Source organism: Macrobrachium rosenbergii, chromosome 28, assembly GCF_040412425.1.
Source record: "Macrobrachium rosenbergii isolate ZJJX-2024 chromosome 28, ASM4041242v1, whole genome shotgun sequence".
Lineage (NCBI taxonomy): Eukaryota > Metazoa > Arthropoda > Malacostraca > Decapoda > Palaemonidae > Macrobrachium > Macrobrachium rosenbergii.
The window spans coordinates 25,116,758-25,144,549 of NC_089768.1; the positions used below are offsets into that span (position 1 = coordinate 25,116,758).

The 27,792-nt window shown below is 36.8% G+C and overlaps 2 protein-coding genes across 9 annotated transcripts in view; one reads left to right on the forward strand and one right to left on the reverse strand.

The window, feature by feature from the left end:
• LOC136854137 (uncharacterized) overlaps window positions 1-7,090 on the forward strand; it is a 21,984-nt gene extending 14,894 nt beyond the window's left edge. For 2 of the 3 annotated variants that reach the window (XM_067130358.1, XM_067130359.1), the window contains exons 7-8: window positions 2,374-2,525; window positions 3,145-7,090. In XM_067130358.1, the coding sequence (XP_066986459.1) occupies window positions 2,374-2,517 (144 nt within the window). In that variant the 3' untranslated portion in view covers window positions 2,518-2,525; window positions 3,145-7,090. The remainder of the gene's footprint in view (window positions 1-2,373; window positions 2,526-3,144) is intronic. The other variant, XR_010857643.1, reaches the window with a different exon arrangement.
• On the reverse strand, window positions 2,803-27,792 carry LOC136854136 (syntaxin-7-like). 6 transcript variants are annotated; one of them, XM_067130355.1, is made up of 8 exons: window positions 27,330-27,792; window positions 21,004-21,130; window positions 19,314-19,429; window positions 18,061-18,223; window positions 15,030-15,161; window positions 13,499-13,631; window positions 11,236-11,318; window positions 2,803-3,055 (listed from the first exon to the last, which is right to left on the reverse strand). In XM_067130355.1, the coding sequence occupies exons 2-8, from the start codon at window positions 21,121-21,123 to the stop codon at window positions 2,957-2,959; spliced, it is 846 nt and encodes a 281-aa protein (XP_066986456.1). In that variant the 5' UTR covers window positions 21,124-21,130; window positions 27,330-27,792; the 3' UTR covers window positions 2,803-2,956. The 6 variants fall into 6 exon arrangements, with proteins under 6 accessions (XP_066986456.1, XP_066986452.1, XP_066986457.1 ...); XM_067130351.1 differs by having other exon boundaries at window positions 11,236-11,328; window positions 27,330-27,549; XM_067130356.1 differs by having other exon boundaries at window positions 27,319-27,510.

The following is a 27,792-nucleotide window of genomic DNA, read 5'->3' on the forward strand; positions in this document are numbered from 1 at the left end:
AATCGTATGTTATAGACATAATGTCCATTAACATCTTGGGTAGTCATTGACTTTTTCATCAACATCGATAAAAATTATAAAGGCCCGAAGTGTCCGAACGTTGTACGATTTAAGATCTTGCGCTTGTTTGGAAGTAATAAGCTGTTTGTGTCTTCACTTTTCACTTTGTTTGGTTTGATGTACAGCCCCCCACAGGGATAATTCGCTTTCTGGCGTTTGTACGTTTTCAATGTGAGGTGTTTCTTATATTTTGTAATTACTTCAGTGTTTTCTCGTCAGTATGGTAGCTCCTGCAGGATAGGAGAGTCTCTAGTTTTTTTAAAATTTGCTTTCTTCTTGTATTAAATTGCTTAGAAGATTATTAGTCAAAGCCATGATCCGTATTATTTTTCACCTTTGACACATAGTCTCTATATGCTATGCACTTGTTGCCATCATATGTTTTATGTTTAGCATCACTATGACCTTTCTTTACACAATTTTTACGCTTGAAGATATTGCTAGCACATTCATTTGATTTGTGATTTTCACCACATCTAGGGCAAGCTTGGTCATTTCTACAATTTGTTGTGCTGTGACCAATCTCCTGACATTTATAGCATTGACTTTGCAACGGTTATACAGTGCACACAATTTGTCACCTCTATCATATGTAGCCTTTCATCTTTGTGGTGTACATTTGATGACATAGTGTTTATAATTGTCATTTTTGGTTATCATTTCATTTACAATTTTTAGGTCGTCATTTTCAGATATGAGGTTACCTATCCATGGATATTTCTTTACAATGTTATCGACAATGTCATCTTCATCCTTCGGGGCATAGACTACTATTATTTTTTGTTTAAGTTTACCCTTCTTATTTACTGATATATTGTTGATATTCTGAATCTCCATTGTTGCCTTTTTCTCAATTTTTTCCTGTCTGGAAATCTTATACAAATAAGTGCCCATCTCTTGTTTTAACCTGTTCAACTGGCGCCGTTATTTTACTCATAATTTGTCTATTTTCATTAGCTTGCTGTGTTCTCTTCGTTTGTAGATTTGATCAGAAGCACTTTTTTTGTCTTTAGTGATTCAGCATAAGTTTTGTCCATGTTTGTCAGGGTCTTTAGACCTTTATTAACATTGTCAGTTTTGTTTTGGATTTCATCTTATGTTGATTACTTCATTAGTTTTCTGAGCCGAATCCTGAATCAACTTTGTTAATATCTGTGTTTTGTTAATATGTGTTTTCATTGAAGACGAACTTTAAGAAACATTCAATTAGTTTTTTGTGTGTTCTTTGTTCAAGCCTCTTGCAAATTATTACAGATGTACAATATGTTATCACTACGAAGTATGGGTGTGTATCTGACCTCAATACATGAACATTCATAATGAAACCATGCGTCTGTAATAGGGCAAGCTTTCTTAACTATTGTGAAATATCTTTTTGTTTCACTTTTATAATTACTAGCAAATCTTCACTATTTACCAAGGTAGTACTTTGGGGGTTAAAGGAATTTCTTCACAGATCAGATTTAGGAGGAATCTATTGTTAGGTCTCTTGGTACTGGTCTTCGGCAATTCTAACCCAACATGATCTGCCTTTGAATGGTCACTCACTTGTTCATGGGCACATCCTTGATTAGGCAGTGTTTCGTTAGGTTCGCGATTATCTGCTCTAGTATCTCACTCCATGAATATTTGTTGATAATTTTAGTTCACAAAAATATCTAAGTTTCATAATTGGTGGAGATGGGGATTACAAAATGTGCTGTTTAAAATTCTTTAATACTCAGCAAATGTCACCTTGTTCTGGGGTCACGTAAAATACCTTGCCTGTACTAACAGTAGAGAGATTTACAACTAAGTTAACCTCGAACTGGAAAAGGATTGTAGTGTTATTATACACTGCCTTCTAATTTACAAGTGTTTCAGCACAATGCAAAATGGTTTTGTCGCTTAAGAAGGAAAATGCTAATATATTTTAGTCCATAAAATTACAGTTTATCACTACAATGAAGGATTCAGTGTCTACCAGTCCTTTAAGTAATGAATTACAATGTATTGCTTCATTTTTCCATGGAGTGTCATATGTCAGTTTGAAAAGTTAATTCTCTCTGAAAGCAGAAGAAATTACAGATTTAGAAACAATGCCCTAATCTGACTACACTTTTAGGAACATATAGCAGCTGTAAGTTTGTATTTGTGGAACACAATCTAATATATTAATCATTCAATCATTATAAGTTTCCAGCCATAGCTGTTTTAGCCAGTACTAAAAGAAATTTCAAGTTCAAATTAAAGTATGGTTGGTAACCACTTTTCTGCTGCACTATGTGAATTTTTGGTCAAGCAAGTACACTTATATTGTGACTTTCTTCTAAGGTGTACCATCATGCAACACTGTACTCAATCAATGTGCTGGACTTGACACAAACATCGTCTTCAGACGAAGTGGATTCTGCTGAGGACAAACATGATGTTAAGTTGATGTCTACTACTATTTATGGAGGTCTCATTGTTCAATAAGTTATCAGGTAATACTGACTCAAGGTTTTGATTCAAATTTCTTGTAAAGTTAAGGTTAACTGAATAAGCTCAAGGTTTGCTGAATTTACTTCCCTTCAGCTCCAAATATTTTTATAAATTCAGTAGAGTAACAGAATTAGGTGACTTTACACATCAAGATGACTGCCAGTTCAGTTTTTCTGTTTAAAGATATATAGATTGTTGTCTTAATTTCAGTTTCAAGCTTAAACTCTAATTGTGAATAATATATTAAATAGTTTGTACTGATTGTAAATAACACTCAAGTTATTTATACAATTTTTATTTATTAAAAACAATATACAATTCGTACTATCTATTTGCTGTACAACTATAAATACTGTGTATTTTCATTACATAAAAATATCTGAGAGGAATGAGGTAATTAACTATATTGAGCAGGGTTCAATCTAGTCTTAATTCATTTTGAAGCAAATTTGACAGCAAGAATTATACCGATTATTATCAAGACGACTACCAGAAGTAAAATGCAGAAGCATAATCTCCGACGACTCTTGTTCTGGAAAGAAAAAATAATAGTAACATATACTTCATGTACTAGATTATCTAGCCTTTCTAGAAATAAATTTCCAAAATTACTTTTTTCAGATACAAGCCAACTATACCACCATTCTGCTGATGCCATTATGCCTAAACAGAGGCACTTATCAGTCCTCAAAAACAGCTAACTGTAATAAGTGAAAGAAGCTTAGAAGTGGGATGAAAAAAAAAAAAAGAGGTATTTAAACAGAACAAATAAATTTGTACCATCAGGATGGTTCAGAAAGAGTCAGGTGCAGAAAGAGTCAGGTGAGTAAACTTTAAAATGAATACAGTGAAATTTTGCATTACAAACCGATACAACCTTTTACATAAACCACACACTGGTCACTGACACAACCATGGCAGTTCTGCTGCTGCTCTTTGACATAGGATTTTGAGGAAACTTGCTGCTGATGGACGATGAAGATCCCTGAGGAACCCCTGCTACTGGAGAACAAGATTTCTGCATCCTACGGTTAATGTCACTGCTGGTGGATGACTTCAAACCATTACCAATGCTGCATAAAGCTCTCTGGCAATTGGATCTCTTTCCAAACTGTTACATCCAATGATTAGTGGCATATCCTCAGACATCCTTACTACTGCTGGATGATGAAGAATGTCACTGAGAGACAAAATGGAGTGTGCCACACAGATGCATCCAGCTTTAACCACATAAAATGACACCATGAGTCTACTACTGCTGGTTATTGAAGGGGTTATCTGGACAGCTTCCTGCCTCTCGTCAACTGTAGATAGTCGTGCAGGGTGATTAAATACTGCTGCTACTGGAGAACAGAGCGTGAACTCCTATGGAGCCAGAGCAGTGAGGGCTTCCTGACAAGCTGCTGTTGCTGGACGACGGAGGGTGCCATTGTAGGACCTAAATACAACTGGATTATAATTCTGCTGCTTTGAGATGACTAGTGGGTACCAACATAACATCTGAGACTGCACATTTGTCACCAACATGATATCCAGAGATGCTAGTAGTCTATGGAGCTGCTAGACCCAGGAGAAAGCAACAGAGACATGTCTGCTGCACAAACAATTGTGAGACCCCTGCCAGCCTGTAGCTAATGCTGGAAGATGAAGTGTCACCATGAAGTCATACTACATAGATTATCATGGTTATGACCGACCATCATGATCATAAATCATCAAGATCCTATTGCTATGAGACAACATGAATTTGTTGCTAAGCGGTAACTATACAGCGTCAATTTGACATGTGGGAATATACCAAATGAAGATCATAAGACCCCCTACTGCTGCTGATCCACTTAAAAAAAAGAAACCTGCTTCTGCTGTTCGATGATAGAGGAATTTAACTATGGTACAAAGTTATTGAAGGGAACTTGGAGCAGTATGACTGATACACCCAGCTGCTGATGTATGAGACTGACCATTACAACTCTCTAATTGGCAATGGAAATGTGGCTACTTTCTGCCACTGGCCATCAGATGATCCTGGGACTCCCTCTGCTGCTGCTGGACAACAAAGGGTATCAGAGCATAAAGCTCCAACTGGTTCCATCTTTGCTGCTGATGAGAGAGGAGCAGTCACCCCTGCTGTATACTGTTGGGTGTTAGAAGGGACCACCCTGGCAGCAAACTTGAGGATATCTCTGTGCTATTCATCTCCTCTTGGGTTCTGCCCATGTTGCACTACTGCTCCTGATTAATTAGCCCTAGCTGTTGTTGTGAATGACTAAAATCCCTCTGGTGACCTGGTGCTCCTAATGGGCTGAGGCTGGCAAAGTACCACTGCTTTCAGATGATGAGCGTCAAGGATGTAGGAAGTGTGCTACCATAGCAGTTTACTGTATTGGGTCAACAGAAGGGGCTGCCAAGAAGGGACAACTGGAAGATAAGTGGCCCCCTACACCTTACTGCTGCTGGGTGGTGGAGAGTGCAGCAGTGACAGCCTGCTGCTGATGGAAGATGGCAGACAGCATCAACTCCTGCTTGCTGGAGGATTCTGGTGCCCTGCACTGCAGCCTGGTGGTTGACTGAGGATGATGATGCTGCTTCTGGTCAAAGGAAGGTGAAGTCATGTCAACTTGCTGCTGCCAGTACAGCTGGAAGGAGAATTTTATAAGACATCTCTCTAGACAACAGTAAATACCCTACAACGTCCTGCTGCTACTGAATGATTGAGACATCCTCCACCCCTTCCTGGTTGACAGGAGATGGGAGCTGTAGAATCTTGATTGTGGTCCCCTAATTCAACTTGTCACTGAAGGATGATTTGATGACAAAAACCACTGCTTCTACACGAGTTTCTTGCCACCTAACACTGATCACTGCAGGCTACTATGGAAATGGAAACCTGCTGGAGGATGATGATGTATACAACCCCTAAACTCATATGCTGGCATATAGATCATAAATTAAAGGAAATTTTTGATACATAACTTCCACCAGATCAGATCTTAGAGAAGTGAGAGAGAGATGTGATATTCCTGCTTCAGAAAGAATATGAAGCTTATATACCCTTCTCCTGACACGTGCAGTGGGGAATTGTGACAAATACCTCAAATCTGCTGTTAATATAATTGATCTGACTAGCAGCAGCAGAGGGTCCACTCATTTGAGTAAAATGGTGATTACTTGCTGCTTCTGATCAATGCTGTGAGGATGGGTTCAGCTGTTAGATCCCAGTTTATGTTGTAACATGCCACAGGTGTTGAACTAACGAGAGTCCCTCCGTAATAGGGAGCTGCTGGCCAACAAACTATTTTGTATCGATGAAAAATACTGCTGTTGCAAGCTGATCCTGCTGGTCAACTAAGGATGGTATCAGCTGCTGGATACTGGAGGATTCTTAGCAAGGGGACATAGTGGCAGCCAGAAATGGTCAATGGAGGTGCTGACCACTTCTGGCTGCTACAGTGTCATCGCCTCTCTCGGCAGCTGTGCCTAAAATCCTCCAGTATCCTGCAGCTGAGGCCATCCTCAACTGACCAGCAGGAATGGCTTGCAACAGCAATATTCTCCATCAGCCAGAAGCAGCAGGCTGATACACATGTATTCTTCTGTTGACAAGCAGCATTATAGTGCCGAGGAACTCTCAATAGTTCAACAGCAGCAGTGTGCTACAGCACCCTCCAGCATGAAACAGCTAAAGCCATCCTCAGATGCCCAGTAGCAGAAGACCATCACAGCTGCACCCTCTCTTGACCGGAAGTATGTTACCACACTTTTACTCAGCACTGATTAGCAACATTCCAACAGCTAAAGCTCTCTCCTCAAGTGATATCAACAGCAGGTGCTTGCCCTAGCTTCACTTTCTGTCAACCAGCAGTAGCAGGCTGCATGACCTGTAAAATCATCACCTAGTCAAGAACTTGTGAATTTTGTAAACAGAATACATATTACCAAAAGGAAGATGTACTATTAGGAAATATAAATATATACAGAATTGCCAAAAATAGGAAATTAGGCATACTATTTTTATTACTTGCAGAGCCACCAGTTTGTATAATGAAAGCTCAGAGAAAAAATGTCAAACAAACAACAGCAACTCTGTAATCTGATTGTGGCATATGCTATATAACAGCAGTTGTATGGTTAAATTACAGAACACCAATGATACAAGACACCTGAAACTATTGATGGCAGCATGCATGGATTTTCCTTTATTTTGTCTATCATAACGCATGGATTTTCCTTTATTTTGTCTATCATAACTACTCCTTTGCTCATTACAATTAGCATTTTTTAACACTTCTCTGATCAAGCATAATGGCATCTGTAAAAATAAGTCTTGTAATTTGTATGGATCTTTGTTTCTAGAAATTTTTAATTCCACCCCTTCTTATGTAAAACAAATATTCATATAAATACATTTTACTGTTTTTTTAAGTATAACATATACATGTATACAGTGCATAAAGTATGTGAAGCACTGTTATACCCTTATGACACACTACTATCAAACCTGGTCTGTAAAATTCTGAAAAATCTGTAAATACATTTGATCAAAACCCAATAAATTTTGTTACAAAAAGTTGTAATGTTTTTTCTCATATGGCAACATTAACATTAATGTATCTAGATTAAAATAAATTAACAGCTGAGATAGTAATAATATTCAATAACCACAATATTCATATTGAATATTCAACTGTAAAACATTAGCAGGAAACTGGAATTACTAACAGAAATTCAACTTGCCTGATACATCAAAAGTAAAGTATCATGTGACTGGTAATTTTCAATTATGAAACGAGAGCTCTATTTTTTCCCTTTGCTGTGCCTGTTATATAAATGCTACTTGTCTCATACATCATAAAGGAAGTATTTTAAAATCAAAATACTGTACTATCAATGCTAGGTCTAAATTGCTTTATCTCTTATAAAATTACTGTTTGTCTCATACAGTCTTTATAAAAATTGTGTAGAAATCCTGAAATCTAATTTCCATCAAATGCTCCATATTAACAAGGATAAATGCAAACTAGGTATGCTTAAGGTACTAAAAATAAATAACAGTATAAAGAAACTTAAACTAAAAACTTTGTTGATGGGTGTGGAAATTAATTTTAAAAAATTAAAATCTTAGTTCTCATATGGCTGGCCATTTTCAGAGGTAAAGTATGAGATAATTCATCTAATAGCTATGGGAGATTTTCTAAAATTTAGCATTACACATTGACATTAAAAAAAATGCAAACCTTGACAAGATTACAAATCTTGTCAAGTAGCTGCTTTAAGGATATGTTATCTTTATCATTTTGTACTTTAGATTATACAGTATAAACCTATACACTGAAACCTCAAATAAAAACTTGTATAAGCAACTGTACAATTCACAATTTGCTATCAGTTATATTTGGTTGGTACTTTACTTGTAACATTTACGATACTCAGAGAAACTATACATGTAACATTTACGATACTCAGAGAAAACATGATACTCAGAGAAACTATGACATATATAAATTTATTTACCAAGTAATCACATAGCTATAGTTTCCGCTTGAACAGCAGCTTAGATTCAAAATTTCACTGGTGTTGCTTCAATGTAGTTCGTGTAGGTGATCAGCCTGTCCCACTAACAGAATATTGGAATGACCTAGCAGACAATCCTCCTTCATTTTATGCCTTATGTCCATCGGAGGGGAGGAGGGTGGCTCCAATTCTGTAATTACTTGGTAAGTATATATAAAACTTTTATTATAAAAATGTCACTATTATATAAGTAGCTTACCAAGTAATTGCATAGCTGAATCCCACCACATTGACGGGAGGTGGGATACATGGACACAGTATCCTACTCCAAAACATTAAGCCATGTAATGTCATTAATTTACTACTGAAATAGTAAAGTTGCTAGTATTGAATACAATGCTTGTCATTCCTTATCAGTTAAGAGAGCCTGCAGTATAAAACTGCATCTGATTGTGGCTCAACTTAACCTGTAGCCTGTAGTGGCGTGGCGGTAGAGCCAAGGGTTGCCTCTACTTAAGTGGGAGCTTTGTAGCAAAGGACTACTCCGATGACTACCAAAGCATCAGGGGAAGCTATGCAGCTAATAGTTATCCGATAGCTAGCAAAACTTTAAAAGGTGCCCTTGCCCTGGGTGCAGTACCAACACAAAAAACAACCAAACACTGTCACCTACACTGAAATAACACTACAACCATCCACTGAGAGTGGTGGGTGCTCTCTACCTCAATAGAAGGTGAAGAGACAGTATGCGAAAATCCTGTGCTTCCTTTTTGCCATACCATGCCAGTCACTATCCTGTGGTACTGAAGAATTTTAAACACTATTTAGCTGGCGCCAGTCTGGAATTGGCACCAGGCAAGCCATGGAAGCTCGAGGATTGGTATATATATCGCTGGTGCCAGATTGTAGTTGGCACCAGGCAAGCTGGGTACCAGGTGAACTGGGCGCCAGGCAAACTGGGTGCCAGATTGTAGCTGGTGCCAGGCGAGTTGAGCACCAGGGGAGCCCGAAGCTCTGGGCACTGGGAGCTATTTAGCTGGGGCCAGACTTGTAGCTAGCGCCAGGCAAGCTTGGCACCAGGTAAGCTAGCAGCTAGAGGTACTGGAAAAGTTAAGTATACCTTAGTTTTACCAGACCACTGAGCTGATTAACAGCTCTCCTACAGCTGGCCCGAAGGATTACACTTATTTTACGTGGCTAAGAACTGGTGGTTGCCAGCATCGGGACCTACAGCTTATTGTGAATCCGAACCACATTATAGTGAGAAATGAATTTCTATCACCAGAAGCTGCTGGCAACAGACTGTAGCTGGCACCAAGAGAGCTGGACGCCAGTGGAGCTAATAGTTCGGGTTTCACTTTTTAAGAAAGTGAGACACGAAGGACGATTATACTTCCAGTAGGTCGATGCAGAATAGATGTAAGGGGCATATGTGCCTGTGAGACATGAAGGATGATTAAACATCGAGTAGGCGATGCAGAATGGAAGTAAGGGCATATGTGCCTGAAAGCTAAAGAAGTGAAGGCTGCTTTGATGACCTTAGCTTTCACTAAAAGAAGACAAAGTTGTTCTCCTGAATCTGAGTGTTTCGGAAATAAAATCTCTTTAGAATGAACGACAATGTGATCTTAGTGCAAGGGCGAGAGGGTTCTTGACTGAACATCAAAGGATAAGAAGGCCCTCTTGATTATCAAGTCCTAAATACCTAAAAACTCCAATTGGACAGAGAGCTCACTCTTTTCCCTCAGAGCTGGTGAGCGCTCCTGGGTGCTTGAAGCGTGCGCTGACGCCAGGCTGTAGCTGGTGTCAGGCGAACTGGACACCAGGTGAGTTAGGGAATCAGGAACTGGACGGAGCTCCCCAAAGCTAAGAATGTCCGTTAAGCTATAAGGAAAAGAATGGATCCAAGTCTTGGATAGATCCTCATTCTCAGCTAAAATCAAAAGGAAAATGAGGAAAAAGCATCTCTTGCTTTCTAACTGGGAGTGAAAAGGGCTTGAGAGGTCATTGAGAAGACAATAAAAGAACCAGGTCTCTGAGCTTAATCAGAGATAAGCATAGATCGGTACCTCTTCAGGAAAAGCGAGAGATCCCAGATCTTCTCAGAAACAAAGAGGTACCCTGCTGCAGATTACATCTGATAAGAAGAGATGAAAAGTCTGAGACACCAGCTTTGGAAGATGACCACTAAGTCTGGGAGATGGAGGAAGAGGGAGACTTCTGAATCTTGTAATAGCCAGCTGCAACACGTCTTGAAGACTCTTCGAAGACAATCCTCCGGACAGTTCAGCGCCTGTCTGGGCAAGAGGACCACCCTTGGTATTATCTTTGAAGCTAGGTTGTTTGAGAAGGCACGGTTTGGGGGAAAGATCTTGAGACCAACAACCGTAAGCAGGTTCACATTACATGTCCCAGAACAGGCTAAGAATGTAACTGAAAACTTAGCCAGAGATTGTCTAGTGCTTCCTCGATCATGTTGAAGGTTCCTTGAAGAGGCAAACAGTTCCAAGGTTGGCTTGCTTTATACATTAATTAGACCTGGACAAGTTCCAAGGTTGGCTTGCTTTATACGTTAGACCCGGACAACTCGGGATCGAAAGGCCATAAGGGGAAGTTCAAGCTTCTGACAGCCCAGTACATCCTTTGAAACTTAGTTCCCTAAATAAATCAAGTGACTAGAAGACTTGATTGATCTGTCAACAGAGGAAGAATTCTGCTGTTTGGTCAAGAGGGAATGCTGGATCCAGCTTCCCTGCTTAAGTAGACGTGTTAGGCAGCTCGATGACGACTCTGACCCAACATAAACAAAAAAAAAGAAAAAACACCTCCTGAAAGATTTCAGCTTGAAGGCTACAATATACGCATTCTAATGGTTGATTTAAAGAATCCTCCATCGGAATCCAGTAAAATAATCGGAAAATAATGAATAAAGCTGTCGCCAAACCAGGTGTTGCCACCACAGACAGCAGGAAACGAATGAGGATTATCTGTTAAGTTATTCCAATATTCCGTAAGTGGAACGGGCTGATCACCTACACAAACTATATTGAAGTGCTACCAGCTTAATTTTGAATCTAAGCTGCCATTCAAGTGGAAACTATACTTATGTAATTACTTGGTAAGTTACCTATATAAAAATGGAAAAAATAAAAAAATGCCCATGAAGTGAAAAATACATGCACAGAGATAAATACTACATACCTGATATGCTGCTGCTTTTACAAGTTCTTGACGTCCTTCTTCTACATGACCATGTGCAGTTTCCACATTTTGCTCTATAGAATCTGTAAAGAGCTACACAGCTATAAAATTCTGGTTTATTTTATACACTCACAGTTACAACTTCTGACACAGATCAAGAATTAGAATAATATATTACTGCAATTAGTTGATAGGGAAAATCTACTCTGGACTGAAGTTCTAAACAAATTTAATTAATAAAAAAAATGGTAGTTATACCAGAAATATAAATTCAGAAAAATTACAATAATTGTATGTTTTGTAACTCTGGCATTTGACGTATACACTAAGACCAAATTATAATGAATAAGCGTGAAATAAAACACTGTTATCGCTCATATAATATACTATACCTTATTTTAAAAAATATCTTGCAGTGAAAATGAGTGTCCATGAGTTTTAAAACAAAAATGGCCAACAAACAGAAAAAGTTTCATTCATATCCCATGCAGGGAGGTATGTTATGATTTCATTAACACAATTTTGTCAAGCAATTCCAACATTCTACTACTCCATCCCAAAGATACCAAATAAAAACACGGTAACAGGAACAGCAAGAAAATGGATTTAGTAACAAATGTTCTAACCACAATAACTATTTTGCAATACAGTAGCAATACAGTGTACTTCAATAATCAAGCTGCAGCAACAATGGAATTCATTAGCAAAACTTACCACACCATTAATATAAAAAAACCCTAACTCTCAAATACTTCTATTTCATATTACTGTACTGCTACCTACTACTAACTATATCATTAAAGATTACAATCATCAATAAAAAAACTTGTCAATAAAACCTAAAATGTTACAACATATCCTCTGAACATTCAACCAAGTATTTTACATGGACTCCACTACTGAGGGCAAAGAAAGTAGACCATTGTAAATTAAATTCTTGCCAATACTGTATTTTCAATAGTTACTGGTGTGAATTCACTATCATTTGAAAGTGCTTCAGTGAAAAAATTTGTTTCATTCATAATACTCTCATAGAGGATTGCCAAAATATAAATTTTAAAGTAATTTGTATTTTTTCTAACATACAAACCTTCGGTCTTTACATATGGGGTTTACTTTCAGCGCAGCTGGAACCAGCTGTTTGACTGAACCAAGAAAACTCATAGAAACAGTAGGACTGCAAGGATAGAAAAGTCTAAAAGACACCAATGCAAAGTAAAGCACAGAAAGCAATGGTGCAGTGTCAAAAGAACACTGCCAAAAACTGCAAAAAGTGCCACGCAATGCATACTCTGGGCAGTACAGGGTACTTCTGCAAAGGTCTGTTTAGTGGAGAACCTCACCAGCTCCAGAAAAAGAGCTAGCGCCCATAAAACCCAACTTCATTTTCAGTTGGAAAATCAGAGACTATGCTTTCTTATGGTTCCATTTTCATTATCTTGTTTTTCAAAAAGATGGGCTTCCTAGACATTCAATCTTGTATGTTCACATAAAAAGCACATTAATTTGAACAAATATAGATCACCACAATCACTGTTGGTAGTTCCATATCTAAGACTCTCACAGACCCTGCCCAAAGTTTAAAAGTCTGGTGAAGACTGAAGCAAGAGGTTGTCTACTTGGATAAAACAAGACCATACTACTATTTAAAAGGCCAAAAACAATCCTGCTGGGAGCAAAAGGAGACTCCAAAGAACCTAAGTTCTCCTACAGTACACAGCATAATGCAACCAGTAGGTGACAAACCCCATAAGAAAATGGATAACTATATCTAGACATGTAACGCTGAACCATGTAATACTGCAGTCACTACTAGCACTATGCACAAAACAGCATCAAAACTCCAAGCCACAAATAAATAGGTCTCTTTATGCAGAAGAACAAAAATTCCAAACAGTAAACCTAATGAACCTGTTTTATTCTACATTTCAACAAATTAGGCTAGTGTGCAATAAATACGGAAGACACTTATTTTCACAAATGCTATACATCATGTGATACTCCACTAAATCAAGATAAAGAAGTACTGTACATGCCAAATCTTCACAAAAAAATTCAAAACAAAAAAATTACGTACTTCCACTGAAAAATTCTGGAAATTGCAACTTTTCTTCTGGAATAGCATTTGTGTTATCTGGAAAACACTACTCATGTAAGAGTCAAAACCTCATTTTTAAGTCACACAAAATGCTACGGAGTGTCACTGAAGCCACTGTTTCTCACTGAAACAAAACTAAAAACAAGAGATTCCACTTTTACTTACCAACCATTTCACCCTGCGTATGAACCATAGCACTAAGGTCTCTCATAATTTCATTAATATCTATGATATCAGACTCAAGCTGATGAACTCTCTGCTCTCTCTCTAGTTGCATTGCTGTTTCAAATTCTAAATCCTGAAAAAAAAAATTAAAACAAAAGGTCTGTAAGAAAACTTAACTTTCTAAGAGTAAATGAAAATCCAGACTTATTTCTTAAATCTACAATACTTGGGAAAATGCAAATGCATGACTATACTGAACCATTTAAACTACTATTCAGCCTCAGCAATACGTCTGAAATGCAAACTGAGCACCCAAATTGTAAGAAGCTCAAAATCTCATAAGGAATTAGCAGTTAATAAACAAACTTCTACACTTTAATACAACTCGCACATCCAAAGATAAGCTGTAATATGAAGAGTGAATAACTGGAAGATAGAGCTAAGTCAGAGAGGGAAAAGTGCGGTTATAATTTTCTTTTTACGTAAAATTTTAATTTTGTTCTCAACACAGTCTTTCTTTGGAATTTGATATCTAAAATTTTCAAGTGATATCTTAAACATTATTAGAGTGGGAATTACTAATTGGACAGATTCAAATCCCTATGGGATGACATTATTTATCTTAATTTACTCTAATTAGGCTTATCTGAATTAACACCAAATGTACCTGTCTTAAGCCTTGACATCTGGAATATAACTCTAAGTTTAAATGACAAAAAAATCTCCAGTACAATATTCAAGAAACTGCTTTGAATATTCCATATGAACATTGAATAAAAGTTATAATCCTACAGTATGAAACAATTTTGTTTCCATTATACTGTACTCAGATCCTACAGTATGAAACTAATTCTAATTATATTGTACTCACTCACTCAATGTGACTAAGATTTTATGAGATATTATAAAAAAATGTGATAAGTGTGTGAAGAAATTTTCCTTATTTTAACAAGTTTTAAACTCTTCTGAACAGACCTTAGACTTTTTTTATTAAATACAGTATTCATTTCCAGTGAGTATTTAAATAATAAACAAAATAATGTTTAATGACTGGAATTCAATATATTTCATTTTCAAACATGTTTTTAAACATTCTAACTCCTATTATGATTTTTCACAAGTTTTAAACTATCCTGAACTGACCTTTGATGTTTCATATTAAATACTCATTTCTAATGAGCGTTTAATTAGACAAAATATGTTTAATGACTTGCATTTACTCTACTTCACTCTCAAACATATTTTTTAAACATTCTGCACTCCTATATGATTTTAATAATGTCATAATAACCATTTTAATACCTTACTCAAATTACAATTTAACATATATATGTACTGTATTTAATTTCAGCATATTTTTGCACATAACTTTGGTTTAAATTTACAGCTGTGTCGATCACACATACATTTTTTTTTTCAATAATTTTCTAACACAGGCAAAGTCCTTAAATAAACAACCTCTATCTCTGTTCAGGCCAGATATCCCCATTTCCAGATTCATGTGGTTCCTACTAATAAATTCACAACCTACCTGTATTTCTTTTTTTTTAGCTTGCAACATCTGTTCTCTTCGTATAAGCTCCTCTGAACTTGCAGATGCATCTTGCTCAACAGCTACCATATCTGCTGGCAAACGAGCAGTTCTCATAGTGACCATCATTTTCTGAAATAAAAAAAAAAATAGATAAAATCTCTCTCCTAGTGAAGTTGAAAACTGATGTAGTTATCACAATGTCCGAATTCATCATATGACAAATGACAATAACCAAGCAATCTAAACGACAAATTTTGAAATGCCTTTATTTCACGAATAAAAACCTCATATTCTTAAACATGATGCCCAGTATAACGTAAAGAACGACACTAATCACCATCTATTAACTAGAAAAACAGACTTGGCCACCTAGCCAAGACTTTCTGCTACACTACTCGTCACTTTTGGTCTGTAGCTAGGCAGAAACTACTCAGTTATGAAGAGGATACACAAAAGTCTGTCTGTATTACAAAAATAATGTGAAGAATAAATAAGAAAAAATTTCACTGTTAACTATATAAAGCATGCAATACTGAACAAGTACTACAAAAACAACAAAGCCTATCTAGGATGACATATAGTTCCCATAGGGAAAATGAAAGATACTGTGACTACTATTCTATGCAATGAAAGCCTGTTACGTAGCTTAAAGGCCCATTGTTCATTCCATAAAGTATTTAAGTACATTATGAATAATACATTAAAATTTACAAAGTTACAAGAGATTTTGCATAGCCATGGCCAGACATGATTCACAAACTTGAAAGAAGAGTGTGGAAAATCATTTTTAACCTAGGTTCATTACCAATTTCTGAGGCTTTGAGAAGAAAGAATGTTTAAGCAAACAAACTATAAAGCTAAAAATAATGATATGAATGTTCACTGCTTAAACCACTTAAGAGAAAAGTCTATTAACATTTGATTAATAAATTTATTACCTCAGTACGACCCTCTCCTTTTTAACTGATGACATTCTCTCTCTCTCTCTCTCTCTCTCTCTCTCTCTCTCTCTCTCTCTCTCTCTCTCTCTCTCTCTCTCTCTCTCTCTCTCTTTTTATAACTGACATAAAAAAGTTAGTTAAAATACAAGTAGACAATTCACCACTTAAGTCATTAAGTGGAATACTGCATCCTTAATTAATGCACCCTTAATGTTCCTATCCCCACATAGCCCAGGGGATCTAACTCTGGGTTCTAATTTGTGAGACTAAAGTACTACCACTGACCACATGTGAGAGAGAGAGAGAGAGAGAGAGAGAGAGAGAGAGAGAGAGAGAGAGAGAGAGAGAGAGAGAGAGAGAGAGAATTTGAATCAAATAGTCCAATTCACTTAACTATTGATTACTCTTAAGGTGTTAAGGTGTACATTTCTGAGAAATGCTTTATGAAGACTTTTGTAAAAGAACCAAGTGATAACACATAATGAATAAAATTGCTTACACTTCCTGCAATAACTAAAACTCAGCACAGCATGAAACCTGGATTGGTGGCAGCATCAACCCATGGAGAGTAACTAATCATAAAAAACTAATTTTCCTCCCTACATTTATTCTTTCACAGCAGAATGGAAATAAATCTGAAAAAACCTATATACAGGCGGTCCCGGTTTATCCGTTCTTCTTGCGCCTTGTCGTAAAAAATCGCCGTGGCGGAACATCGTCGAAAATCGTCAAAAATCATAAGAAAACCTTACTTTTAATGCTCTGGGTGCATTGAAAACGATGTAAACTGCATTATTATTGAGTTTTACATCAAAAAACCTTCAAATTATGATTATTCTGCCATTTTGGGGCCATATTTCTTCCGTCGGATCGGCGTGTCGAACCCCGAACATGCGTCGTAAGCAAAATAATTTCTGATGAATATATTTGAAAAGCGTCGTAACCTCGAACGTCGTAAGTCGGAACTGAAGTCGTAAACCGGGGACTGCCTGTACTGTGCTGGTGCAGATTATGTTTTAGGGTCAGGACAGCCTAGCCTATTGCTCACAACCCAATTCACTAATTTATGCTTATTACTGAGCTACCCTATTCTTCTGCTATAGATCTGATTGTTGTATGGGCATCTAGTTTCATACAAAATAAAACAAAACATCAATAAAGAAATAAGCATTCAAGGAAAACAATATCAACAAAAACCTCCAGTGTTAAACACTTCAAAAACTACAATATCTTTTAAAATCAAGTTTTTCCTATAACCCATTACGGTATGTATACAGTACTTTGCCCATTAGTAGCAGACGAAAAAGCTAATTATCTATAATGGGTTTGTGGTGAAACATCTTGTTTCCAGCACCAACTGCCAGCAATACAGGAGGATGAAAGCTCGGTAACACTTCACTATCCTGTAAGATTTTTAATATGAAAAAGGATACCACTCAAAAAGCAATCAAGAATCTTGCACTATCAACCCATTATGGTTTAGGTTTAACAAAAAGATTTACATTTAAGAATATATGTAATGCATGGTTTAACAAAACAAGGATTTACATTTACAAATATATATATAATGCATATGTTATGATTGGCTATACTGTTTGATGAAAAGTATCGAATGACTGTTGATTTTGGCATGAGCAAGAAAATTATTGTTCCTTGAAATGCAAAGATGATATAACCCACTCCATGCAAAAAATCCTATCTATAACACAAAGCAGTCATACCCATGTCATTACTTACTCTGTTTACTTTAGTTCAAAAGCTGGAAGGAGTGGAGGTTGTGCAGTGCTTTATACAGAGGTTAAAGCAAATGTAAAAACTAACAAGATTAAAAACTAACAAGATTCTCTGATTTGTGTGACAACCTAAAATTCTCATCATAACATTAAACCAAATAAATAACGGTTGAATTAAAGACCCTTGGTAACTATGCTCAGTGGCACATTAAATTACGTACAGTACTGTGCTTTGTTCTATTTCTGATAGCTACTGATAAAAACAGAACCAAAAAAAAAAAAAAAACACTACAGTACAACAAAACGTTCCAATATTCAACTTAGGTCACCTATGCACACACAGTTTGTACTGACCTTTTGAACTTCTGAGAAGCGAGTTGCTGTTGCTTCAAATTCTGTCTTCAGTCGATCTGCTCTCACACGTCTTTCTTTATCTCCACGTGCAAGAGGTTGCAATTCTCTGAGCAAATCTGTTGTGTCTTGAACTGCTTTACCAGCAATACTGTTGACTTGTGTTCTGTGAGCAAAATTAAACAGTGCACTGAACTATAAAAGGTGAACATACAGATAAACCTTATAAAACACAAACACTCTACTGTACACCATACTGATATAGTACGAGTCAGCTGACATGGAAAATCAGCATTTCATAGTATACAAAGCAGCCCTATAAATGTCTTTAAAACCAGTGTCTGTTAGCAATGGCCCCAGCAATTAGCAATGACCCCAGCATAAAAAGCAAGGCAGCTGCATACTAGTTGACCAAACAAAATGCCTACAGATTGCAAACACCAGCAAGCTTACACAAAAAGTCCTTCATTATTTATACACAATTACAAGGATTTGTTCATACACAAAAAAAACTACTCAAGTCTCCCAAACAATTCTTATGTACAGTATGCTGAAACATAATGAACTCCACCTTCTCTTATTGATCTACATTTTGAGTACCGTATATACTTGTGTAATGTTCAACTCCATGTAATGTTCAACCCCCCTTTTTTTTTACCTAAAAATTAATTATTTTAGCCTATACACTGTGTATTGTTCCAGTAGTTTTTGGTAAATATCATCCAGGGTAGGCTAAGTTTATGTGCGACCAGGCTATTTTTGGAATCAACACACTACGATAGGTTATGCTAACCTGAAGCCTACTTAGCCTAAAATTTTCCTTTCAAGGTTAAGTTAGCATAGGATTACAAATTTGTAAGTCTATGAAATAAAATATTGGTACAGTATATGCTAATCTGCAAATCATCAATATCATTGATAATTAAAAAGAAAAATCTGTGTGCTTTACTACAATATCCTTTGTTTACGTTTACATTTTTCACAGCTACCAAAAGTTCTTGCCCAACATTGAAACTAGCAAAAATTGAAGTTGAACATTTAACGGTCATGCTTATCTAGTCTTTAACACCCCCCCCCCAACTGCTGTTTAGTACTAAATTACATGTATACCCTATTTAATTACAGTATTCTTTTAATACCAACAACGGTACTTACCTGGCCTTCATTACACTCAATAAATGGCAGCTGATGGTTGTTTACATTAACAGGGAGTAACAAACTATTCACAACCAAATAACAGGAAATAAAAAACTTACATTCTATCTCGAAGCTGTTGATTGTCTGATCCTGTGCCTACTTGCTTTAACATACGATCTAAAGAAGTGGTGGAATTATTTACAGTGAAGAGGCAGGTCGTTATCTTTTCACAACGCTGTTGAGAAAAATTTGCTCATTAGATCATGAATGAAAAGTTTTTTATAATCATTAATATTTGAACACTTTTACATTAATACAAAAAGTATGTTAAATATACAACTACGAATGACAAGATACATATATTACTGCAAAAAAATATTTCAAAAATAGAGATGCTATGGCAAAATGGCATGACTCTTTCAATTTGCATACTAAGAGCCTTTCCAGGACGGCTCATGCAATCAGATTTGACATTTTGTTGCGATCTGCCGTCAGTTTTACCAAGCAGGCAACTTAGTACAGTAACAAGAAGTTGTGCATGTTTATGCTTTTGTAACCTCTAAGGAACTTCTGTTAACTTCAATTTGGTACCAATACAGAAAAATAGTGGTTACTCGGTGTGATAGCCACTTTAAATATACAAGTTATATTTTGCTGCACAACATAAGTTATTAAAGTGTCCAGCAACTTTTTCCTTATATACAATGTTGAAAACTGTTTCAAGAAAAAGTACTCATGCATGAAAGATTTTTTGTATTATTACATTTTCAATTCAATTATTATATCTTGGTACAAGGTACTGTACTTTTAAATCTTAAATTGCTTTGAATCCTATTTGATACATGATTTTATTATTCTGCATTAATTCTACAAAAACCAAAATATTCAAGGAAGTTTTCAATGGTATTTTTGAGCCATTTTAGAGTTTAGTCTTAAAAATGCCCTCTGTTACCAAATTTTGTGTGCTATTCCATGAATTTATTTTGTGTTAATCATGATTAGCTTAAGCAATAATGGAATTTACCATCCATATTTTAAGTAAAACTTATTATGCCTAACAGCATTTAAAAATTTCCAATTGTGATTATGTACCTGATCATATTTAGTTTTCTGTAATACAATAGAAGTCAAGTCAATAGCAGTGTCATGGCTTAACTAGATGGGCTTTGCTATTAAGGACATCAAAATTTTTTCTTAATTCCTTGATGAGAAAAGTAATACTGTATCATAAATCCATACAGTACAAAAAATAATTTGTAAAAAAACAAGCAGTAAACAAGAAAAGAATGAAAGCTAGTAGGCAGCCCCCAGTTTACAACAGGGGTTTTGTTCTGATGTCACGTCGTAAGCCGAAATTTGTTGTAACCCTAACCATCATCGAAAATCATAAGGAAACTTCACTTTCAATCATTTGGGTGCCTTGTAAACGATGTAAACTGCATTTTTAATCTGTTTTTCGTCAAAAAACCTCCAAATTTTGACATTCTTGTCCTTTTGGAGCCATATGTCTTCTGTCAGACCAGTGTCGTCAGTGTCTTAAACCCGGAACTTGTACTGTACCCCAGGAAACCATTTTTGATGAATATATTTGAAAAGCGTTCTAAGCTCAGAATGTCATAAGCTGAGCCCATCGTAACCTGGGGACTGCCTGTACTGTATACTGAAACTAGAGACAGAGAGAGAGAGAGAACAATGATCTGAACTGAATGAACACTAGAATTTTAAACTTTATATGGATACAGTACATGACTACAGTACTGGTACAGTATAATAATGTTTATAATGCCACATAATAACATGCAGACCTACCTGAAAGAATTCTGTGACTGAATTGCGTGGGACAAACCCCACTTCCGGATCACTTGTCCCATATGAATGCGGCCTCTGATTGTCATCACTCCTAAGCCTCGTATACTCCGAAGATGCCATCCTTCACCTGATAAAATAGAAATGGAACCATTGTAGTTTAAAAAATAGAAAAACATTACTGTATACCACTGAAAGTGATAGCTATAAAAATTGACAGCAGATGATCTTAAAAATCAATTGTAAGGCAATCTTAATGTTTCCCAATACACAGAATTATATGTTTCCCAATTCACAGAATTATGTGTTTCCCAATACAGAGAATTTTATATGTACTGTAACTTGAATCCACCTGTACCAGTATGAGATCACCACAAACTAACATCACTAACAAAAATTGTGCAAAGTAGCCTCTATCACTCTTAGTCATTTCTCACAAGAGGTGCTAATCAGGCAAGACAAAGAGGAACCATTAACCAAACATGTATACCTCCACCTATTAGGGAAGAGGCAGACTGTTCAAAGTTAGGCAATGAAAACTAATAAATACAGCATAAGTGGAAATCTTAAAATCATGCCTACCATGCAGAACAAGACACTTATCATGTATGGACGAACAATTAATCTAACTTTTTGTGGTATAATTTCACTGAGCTCATAAACCAAGTTCATGTTCTCTATGAGAGTGCTGAGAGAGCTTATAATGACGGTATGCAGGAAATCTTGCTCTACAGTGGTGATGACTATAAGTGGTGTACTACCTGTAACTGCTCACTCTTTGGAGATGATTCAATCATGTCTCCCCTCTTAGGAGCTGATGGAACTGCTGTATATTGTCCTAAACACAAGAAAGAACTCTTGGCTGAAGCCTATGTCAGCAAACAGTGTGGCGAGTTCTTGGTGTTGCCTCAGTCATGCTTTCCAGAGCCTAGGCTGTGTTCACTGGCCTTCAGGTCTAGAGAAATCAAAACTTCGCCTCTGGGCTTCAACAGTTGTGGTGGCATACACCCTAACGGAATCTTTCCCATCTTTTTATAAAGAGAAAGTTAAATTCATTCTTCCTAATATTACTACTATTTTAAGAAGATTAACTGGACTTGAAAGTTTTCCTTCTGTTTGGATGAAGAAAAACATTCCTGCATTGCCTAAACGACTACTGTAAATCCATCTTCATGCCCTCAGAATATAAGCCAATTTTAATCACCCCCATTTTTGTCAAAGATGATAACCTGCTACCAGCATTACCATTTGGGATTCATAAAGGCCTTGGTACTTTAGATACGCTCTTGTCAATATCTACCATCTTGAAAAGTGCCTTTGATGAGGGAGTAGAGGCCTGCAAGATTGGTTCAGATTATAGTGCATCCTTTGACTATGTGAATCATGAAGTACTTATCTACAAGCTGAGATTACTGGGAATTAATAGATCTTTTATTAATACAGTATTTTAAGTGAATTTTTAAAAGGCAGAACCAAAACAGCCAGTATAGTTTAAGATTGTCATTTCAGTTGTGTCCTTCTGGCAGTGTTCTTGGACCTTTGCTATTTATTATCTATACCAGTGACATGTGAAAATGTCTGGAGAACAAATTAATTATAAATACCAATGTTGCTATTCTTCTAGCTGTTGTTCCTTCTCCATGCCTTAGGTCTGTGGTTGCAGAATCCTTGAAGAGAGATCTGGCATGTATTCATTGGTGGAGTAGGCTCTGGGGCATGAAGTTTAATCCTTCTAAAACTTCAAGTATGATACTTAATCCAGAATATTTTGCCTTTGCATCCTATTTAACACTGAAATGGTACAGTTTTAAATGTCAGTGACACTCTTAAGATTCTAGGTATAACTTTTGATAAAAAAAAACTTTCTTTTGAGAGGTATATAAGTAATGCTGCTTCCTCTGTTTTTCAAAAAGTTGGTATCTTGCACAAAAGTTTTAAAATGTTTTGGGATGAAATTATTATATCTACCTTATTGTTTTAACCCCTTCTTCCTTGTTGGAGTACTGTTCTCCAACGTGGTCTTCAAGTGCTAACTCTCACCTCACCTCTCAGAGTTATGACATTAGTTAAGTTTATTTTGCCAAATCTTAATGTCAACTTGCGCCACAGACAAAGTGAGTTCATTATGTTTATTGCATTAAATGTACAACACAAACATCCTCTGCACACTTCTATACCTAATCTAGCCATTTTTGTTTGCAAAACTAGGTAGGCTGGTACTGAAAACTCTGTCGTTTCTAGTATCAGGTTTAATACTACTCAGTTTGCTAGAAGCTTTATTTTGGCTACAACTAAATTGTGTAACAGTTTCCCCTAGTGCAGTTGTGGAATCTTCTGATCTCCAAATTTTTAAGTGAGAGGCACATTCATTCCTGCTCTCTGCTGACAACTGAATTCAGGTGCATCGGTTTTATTTTCTGCTCCCTCATAAATTTATTTTTCACCTTTTCCAATTACTTGTCTTTCTGCAGGCTGATTTCCCTTTGTAGCCCTCTTGGGTTTACAGCCTGCTGACTCTGTCCACAAGGGTTTTCAGCTCAAGAGTTAAAAAAGAGTGAAGAAGAGCGAGTTAAGTATTCCTACAACCAATTTTATATACTGTATTGCTTAAACAGTAACATTACTAACGAGAAATAAAGTCATGACTGAACCATACCAAAAATCAAAACTGATGGTAAGGAGTCTCAACAACTAGAAGATGAATGTGCCAGAATTATGTTACAGTTTCTCAAAAGAAACGACAGCACAAGTATTTCTGGGTTAAAGAATACGTCAGCACAGAGATGCAGATTTAACAGTATAGTGTACCCATAACAATAAATATCATGATAATAGCACTAATCCATTAAAGGGAACACAGCAACAAGGATATGGTCAATGAAGCTACCAGTTTCATTCAGTAGATCTGCCACATGCTAATAAAAGGAGAAGAAACCCGAGACATTTATCTAAAAAAAACTATGACCTCAAGGACAAAATTTAACAGACTTTTACCTTGAATTAAAAGCTACCCATTAGACTGCTTAAATGGTGACACCTAAAAATAAAAGTAAATACAGAGGGGCAGATGACTTGATAGACTTGACCCTGTGGGGCATGATGAGGACCAGCTTGAGAATTTGAGTATGCCTAGGCTAAAGGCAGACAGACCAGTAAACAAGTTATGAATTAGGATAGGCTAGCTAAGCTGACAGTGTGTGTGAGTTACCAATCAAAATATCTTACAACGGCCTAGTTTAAAATCAACATACATTTTATATACACTTTACTCTTCACAGGGGTGAACATGAAATTAGTTATCTCCTCTCTCGTCCGGTGTTCATCCTGACTGAAATGCTATCGGCTCTACAGAATAGAATAAAATATAGGATTTAGGCCAAAGGCCAAGCGCTGGGACTTATGAGGTTATTCAGTGCTGAAACAAACTGACAGTAAAAAGGTTTGAAGGGTGTAACAGGAGGAAAACCTCGCAGTTGCACTAAAACTAATGCCTACAGTGCACCGCATGAGGTGCCCCGACGGCACTAACCCCCTACAAGGTTCAGCTTTAAAGATTTTAATCTGTTCCCTTGTTCCACGACTACCTGACTTTCCTACAAGTCTTCATACTGCTACTTGTATATCTACTGATTTTCTGGTCAATTGCTCCTCATCACATGTCCCAGCTATCTTAATTTTTAATGATAAAATTCATTCTGCATTTGATATTCCTCAAGTGACTAGCCTGGGCTTCAGAAATCTGGGTAAATTTTTGCAAAGGGCCAATAATTACTTGCATTATTTCCATACTGCTTTTTTTAATCTTGACAACTTGATCAGCTTTCTGTTATGCCACTTCATTCACAACCAAATAGTTACTGAGACACCTGTAACCAATGACACATCAATTAGCTATTGGCACTATATTCAGCCCTGAGTCACATGTAGTCTAGTCCACTGTCATCTGTGTAGGCTACCTTTATTTGAATGACAAATATTCACATAAAAATCATATGATCAATTAAAATGACAATCATGCAAACAGGCCTATCATCATGAAAAATCTACATCCTAGACTATCAAACAAATTGGTAAAATGATATAGCAGGACAGAGAATAAGCTGTTCAAAGTGATGAGAAAAAACAACAATATACTAAAAATGTAAAACCCTAACCTTGGGCTCTGTAAAATAAAATTAAAAAATAACCTGCATCAACAGAAAACTAGTTTACTCCAAGGCTAGTCTAGCCTTTTCCAAGGATTATTAGGGCTTAACTAGCATAAAAAAAATATTTTCTTAGGCCATACTGACAAAAATAAAAATGAAAAATAGGCCTAAATTTTTACTGGCTTGAGCCAAAGATATACATATCACGAGACAACAAAGACTGGGATAAGCCTTGCCTAGCCTTACTTTTTTCAAAGATACTAACTTAATCTAGCTAGAGTGCATAAGAAGTTTCAAGGTCTCTTGAGCAAATGACCAAGCAAGCTGGCCTAAGGAAGAAAAACTGTAATAATTTAATTTCCAATATGGAATTTAATGCCATAAATGGTAATGATAATCAATCTGACCATTATTTTCCTTGGGAATATGAGGAGCATGTGAATAGTAAGTTACATATTTACTGATAAAAATACAATGCGTATGATATTCCAAGTCGATTGCTGCCATTTTGAAAGTGTTCTGTTTCTTCATGGACACTGTATGGGAAGGGTTAGCCACCTGTTGCGCACACACTATACATGAGTTTGCGCAAATTTGTTTGTTTTCATTTTACATAATACTTAAGCAAATTCTAAACCAATAAAATCTTCGAAAGTTCTCTGATGAAGTTTTCAACATACAATTTATTAAGTTTAACAATGGCTACTTGTGTCAGAATTGCCATGGCATAAACCTTAACACTATTAATAATGTGTGTACAGCTAACAGTTAAACAACTGCTTATACACCTGAAAGTCCCTGAAACCATCCCACTGATAAATACCTTCCCTTCACTGATATACACCTCCCCAGGATTAAGGCAAGAGGACCAATGCACGCCTGCTACTTGTAACTTCCAACATCATGGTAAGGAATATGCTGTGCACAAAAAGACCTTAGGTGAAATGTCTCATAGGGATGATTTTCTGTAGTTCACTTTTATGATTTATGACTTTCTAGGTCATGTTAGGATAGGGTGGGGGCAACCTAGGGTTGGCAAACTACAAAGTCCAGGTCAGGTAAGATCTGGGACCCTGGGTTAGAGTAGGGATGGTAAGGTTAGCATGCATCCCTGTAGATGACCTTACGTCATCTTTGTTCTTAATTGTTATGTAATAGATGTCTATCACAGACAAGAACCATAGATTTAACAGACTACTGATCTTGTGGTTTATGTATTTTTTTTATCATTCCTGTTTGTGAAATTCACTCTTTTTGGTTCCTACCCCCTAAAAATCCCCAGTTCCCTCCGAAGTCCCTCATAACATACTGATTGCTAATGGTCAGAAATCCACAAAACAATGATATGGAGTCAAGTAAAATAAAAGGGTTATGTATGTGGCAAGTCATTATAAAACCATAGGATTAACCCTAACTATCCCTCAAGCCTAGGCTAGATCTATGGTGAGCCATACTCTACCCAGGATGGGACAGCCAAGTTGGAAATGAGTGAATGAATTAAAAATGAAATTAAAGCAAAATAGCCTACAGAATGGAATGGAATGGAGTGGAATGTAATGTAAAACTTAGACCAAAGGCCAAGCGTTGGGACCTCTGAGATCATTCTGTGCTGAAAGGAAAACAGAGTAAAAAGGTCAAGGTGTAACAGGAGGAAAACCTTGCAGTTGCACTGCGAAACAATTGTCAGGAGACGTTGGACAGTCTGATGGAAGGAAGGAAGAGAATATGAAGGGAAGTACAGTAAAGGGATTGAAAAGGGGTTGCAGCTAGGGGCCAAAAGGACGCGGCAAAGAATGTTAAGTACGCTAATGCCTACAGTGCACTGCCTGTGGTGCACTAACGGCACTACCCAACTACAGAGAGCAAAGTACGGAGACGCTGAAAATAATTAAAACGAAATGCAAGGATCAAGAGATTACCCTGGAATACCACAAAGTACACTAGGCTAAGAAGTACCCGAAATGGGTGGAGGGGTTGGACTGCAATGCAGAAGAGAGGAAGAGGGAAGGGGAAGGAGGTAAAGCACAAGACTAAAAAGGGGGCGCAGCTATGGGCCGAAGGGACGCTGTAAACAACCTTTGAAATGCATACAGATATGCGAGCTGTCCTTGGCCCTTGTTAAGCTGCACCTCAAACAATAAAAACACCAAACTGTAACCGTGAAACTCACGTATTCCTTACTTTAGCTGCCTTACTCCCAGCAATTCTTGTTTCTCTCGGCTTAACCACCTCGGTAATAATCCTTATGTCCCGTGAAGATAAGAAAGCTCTACAACCTGCGTCGATGACAGTTTACAATTAAGTGTTTTGCTAAGGATTCCTCTTCTTCTTCCCTTCTGATAAGAAAGTTGAACCACGAAACGTCACGAGATATGGCTGCGACAACGCCCCCCTTCTGAATGTGTTCGTTTCGCTTAGAAAAACTTCTTCGGCAGTAATGTAAATTTCTAGTTTTTTTATTTTACCACTCTGGCATTTATATCAGGATCTAACGTTACTTCCTTCTGCTTTAACTGTCACTAAATATGATTCCTAAGCATATTACTTTCAATGTATAAGAAAATTTACGCTCTCCCTAAGCCAAGTCGAGGAACTTTACAAAACCAATCGCCTTTCCGTTCGTTCTAATAGTCGATCATCCTGC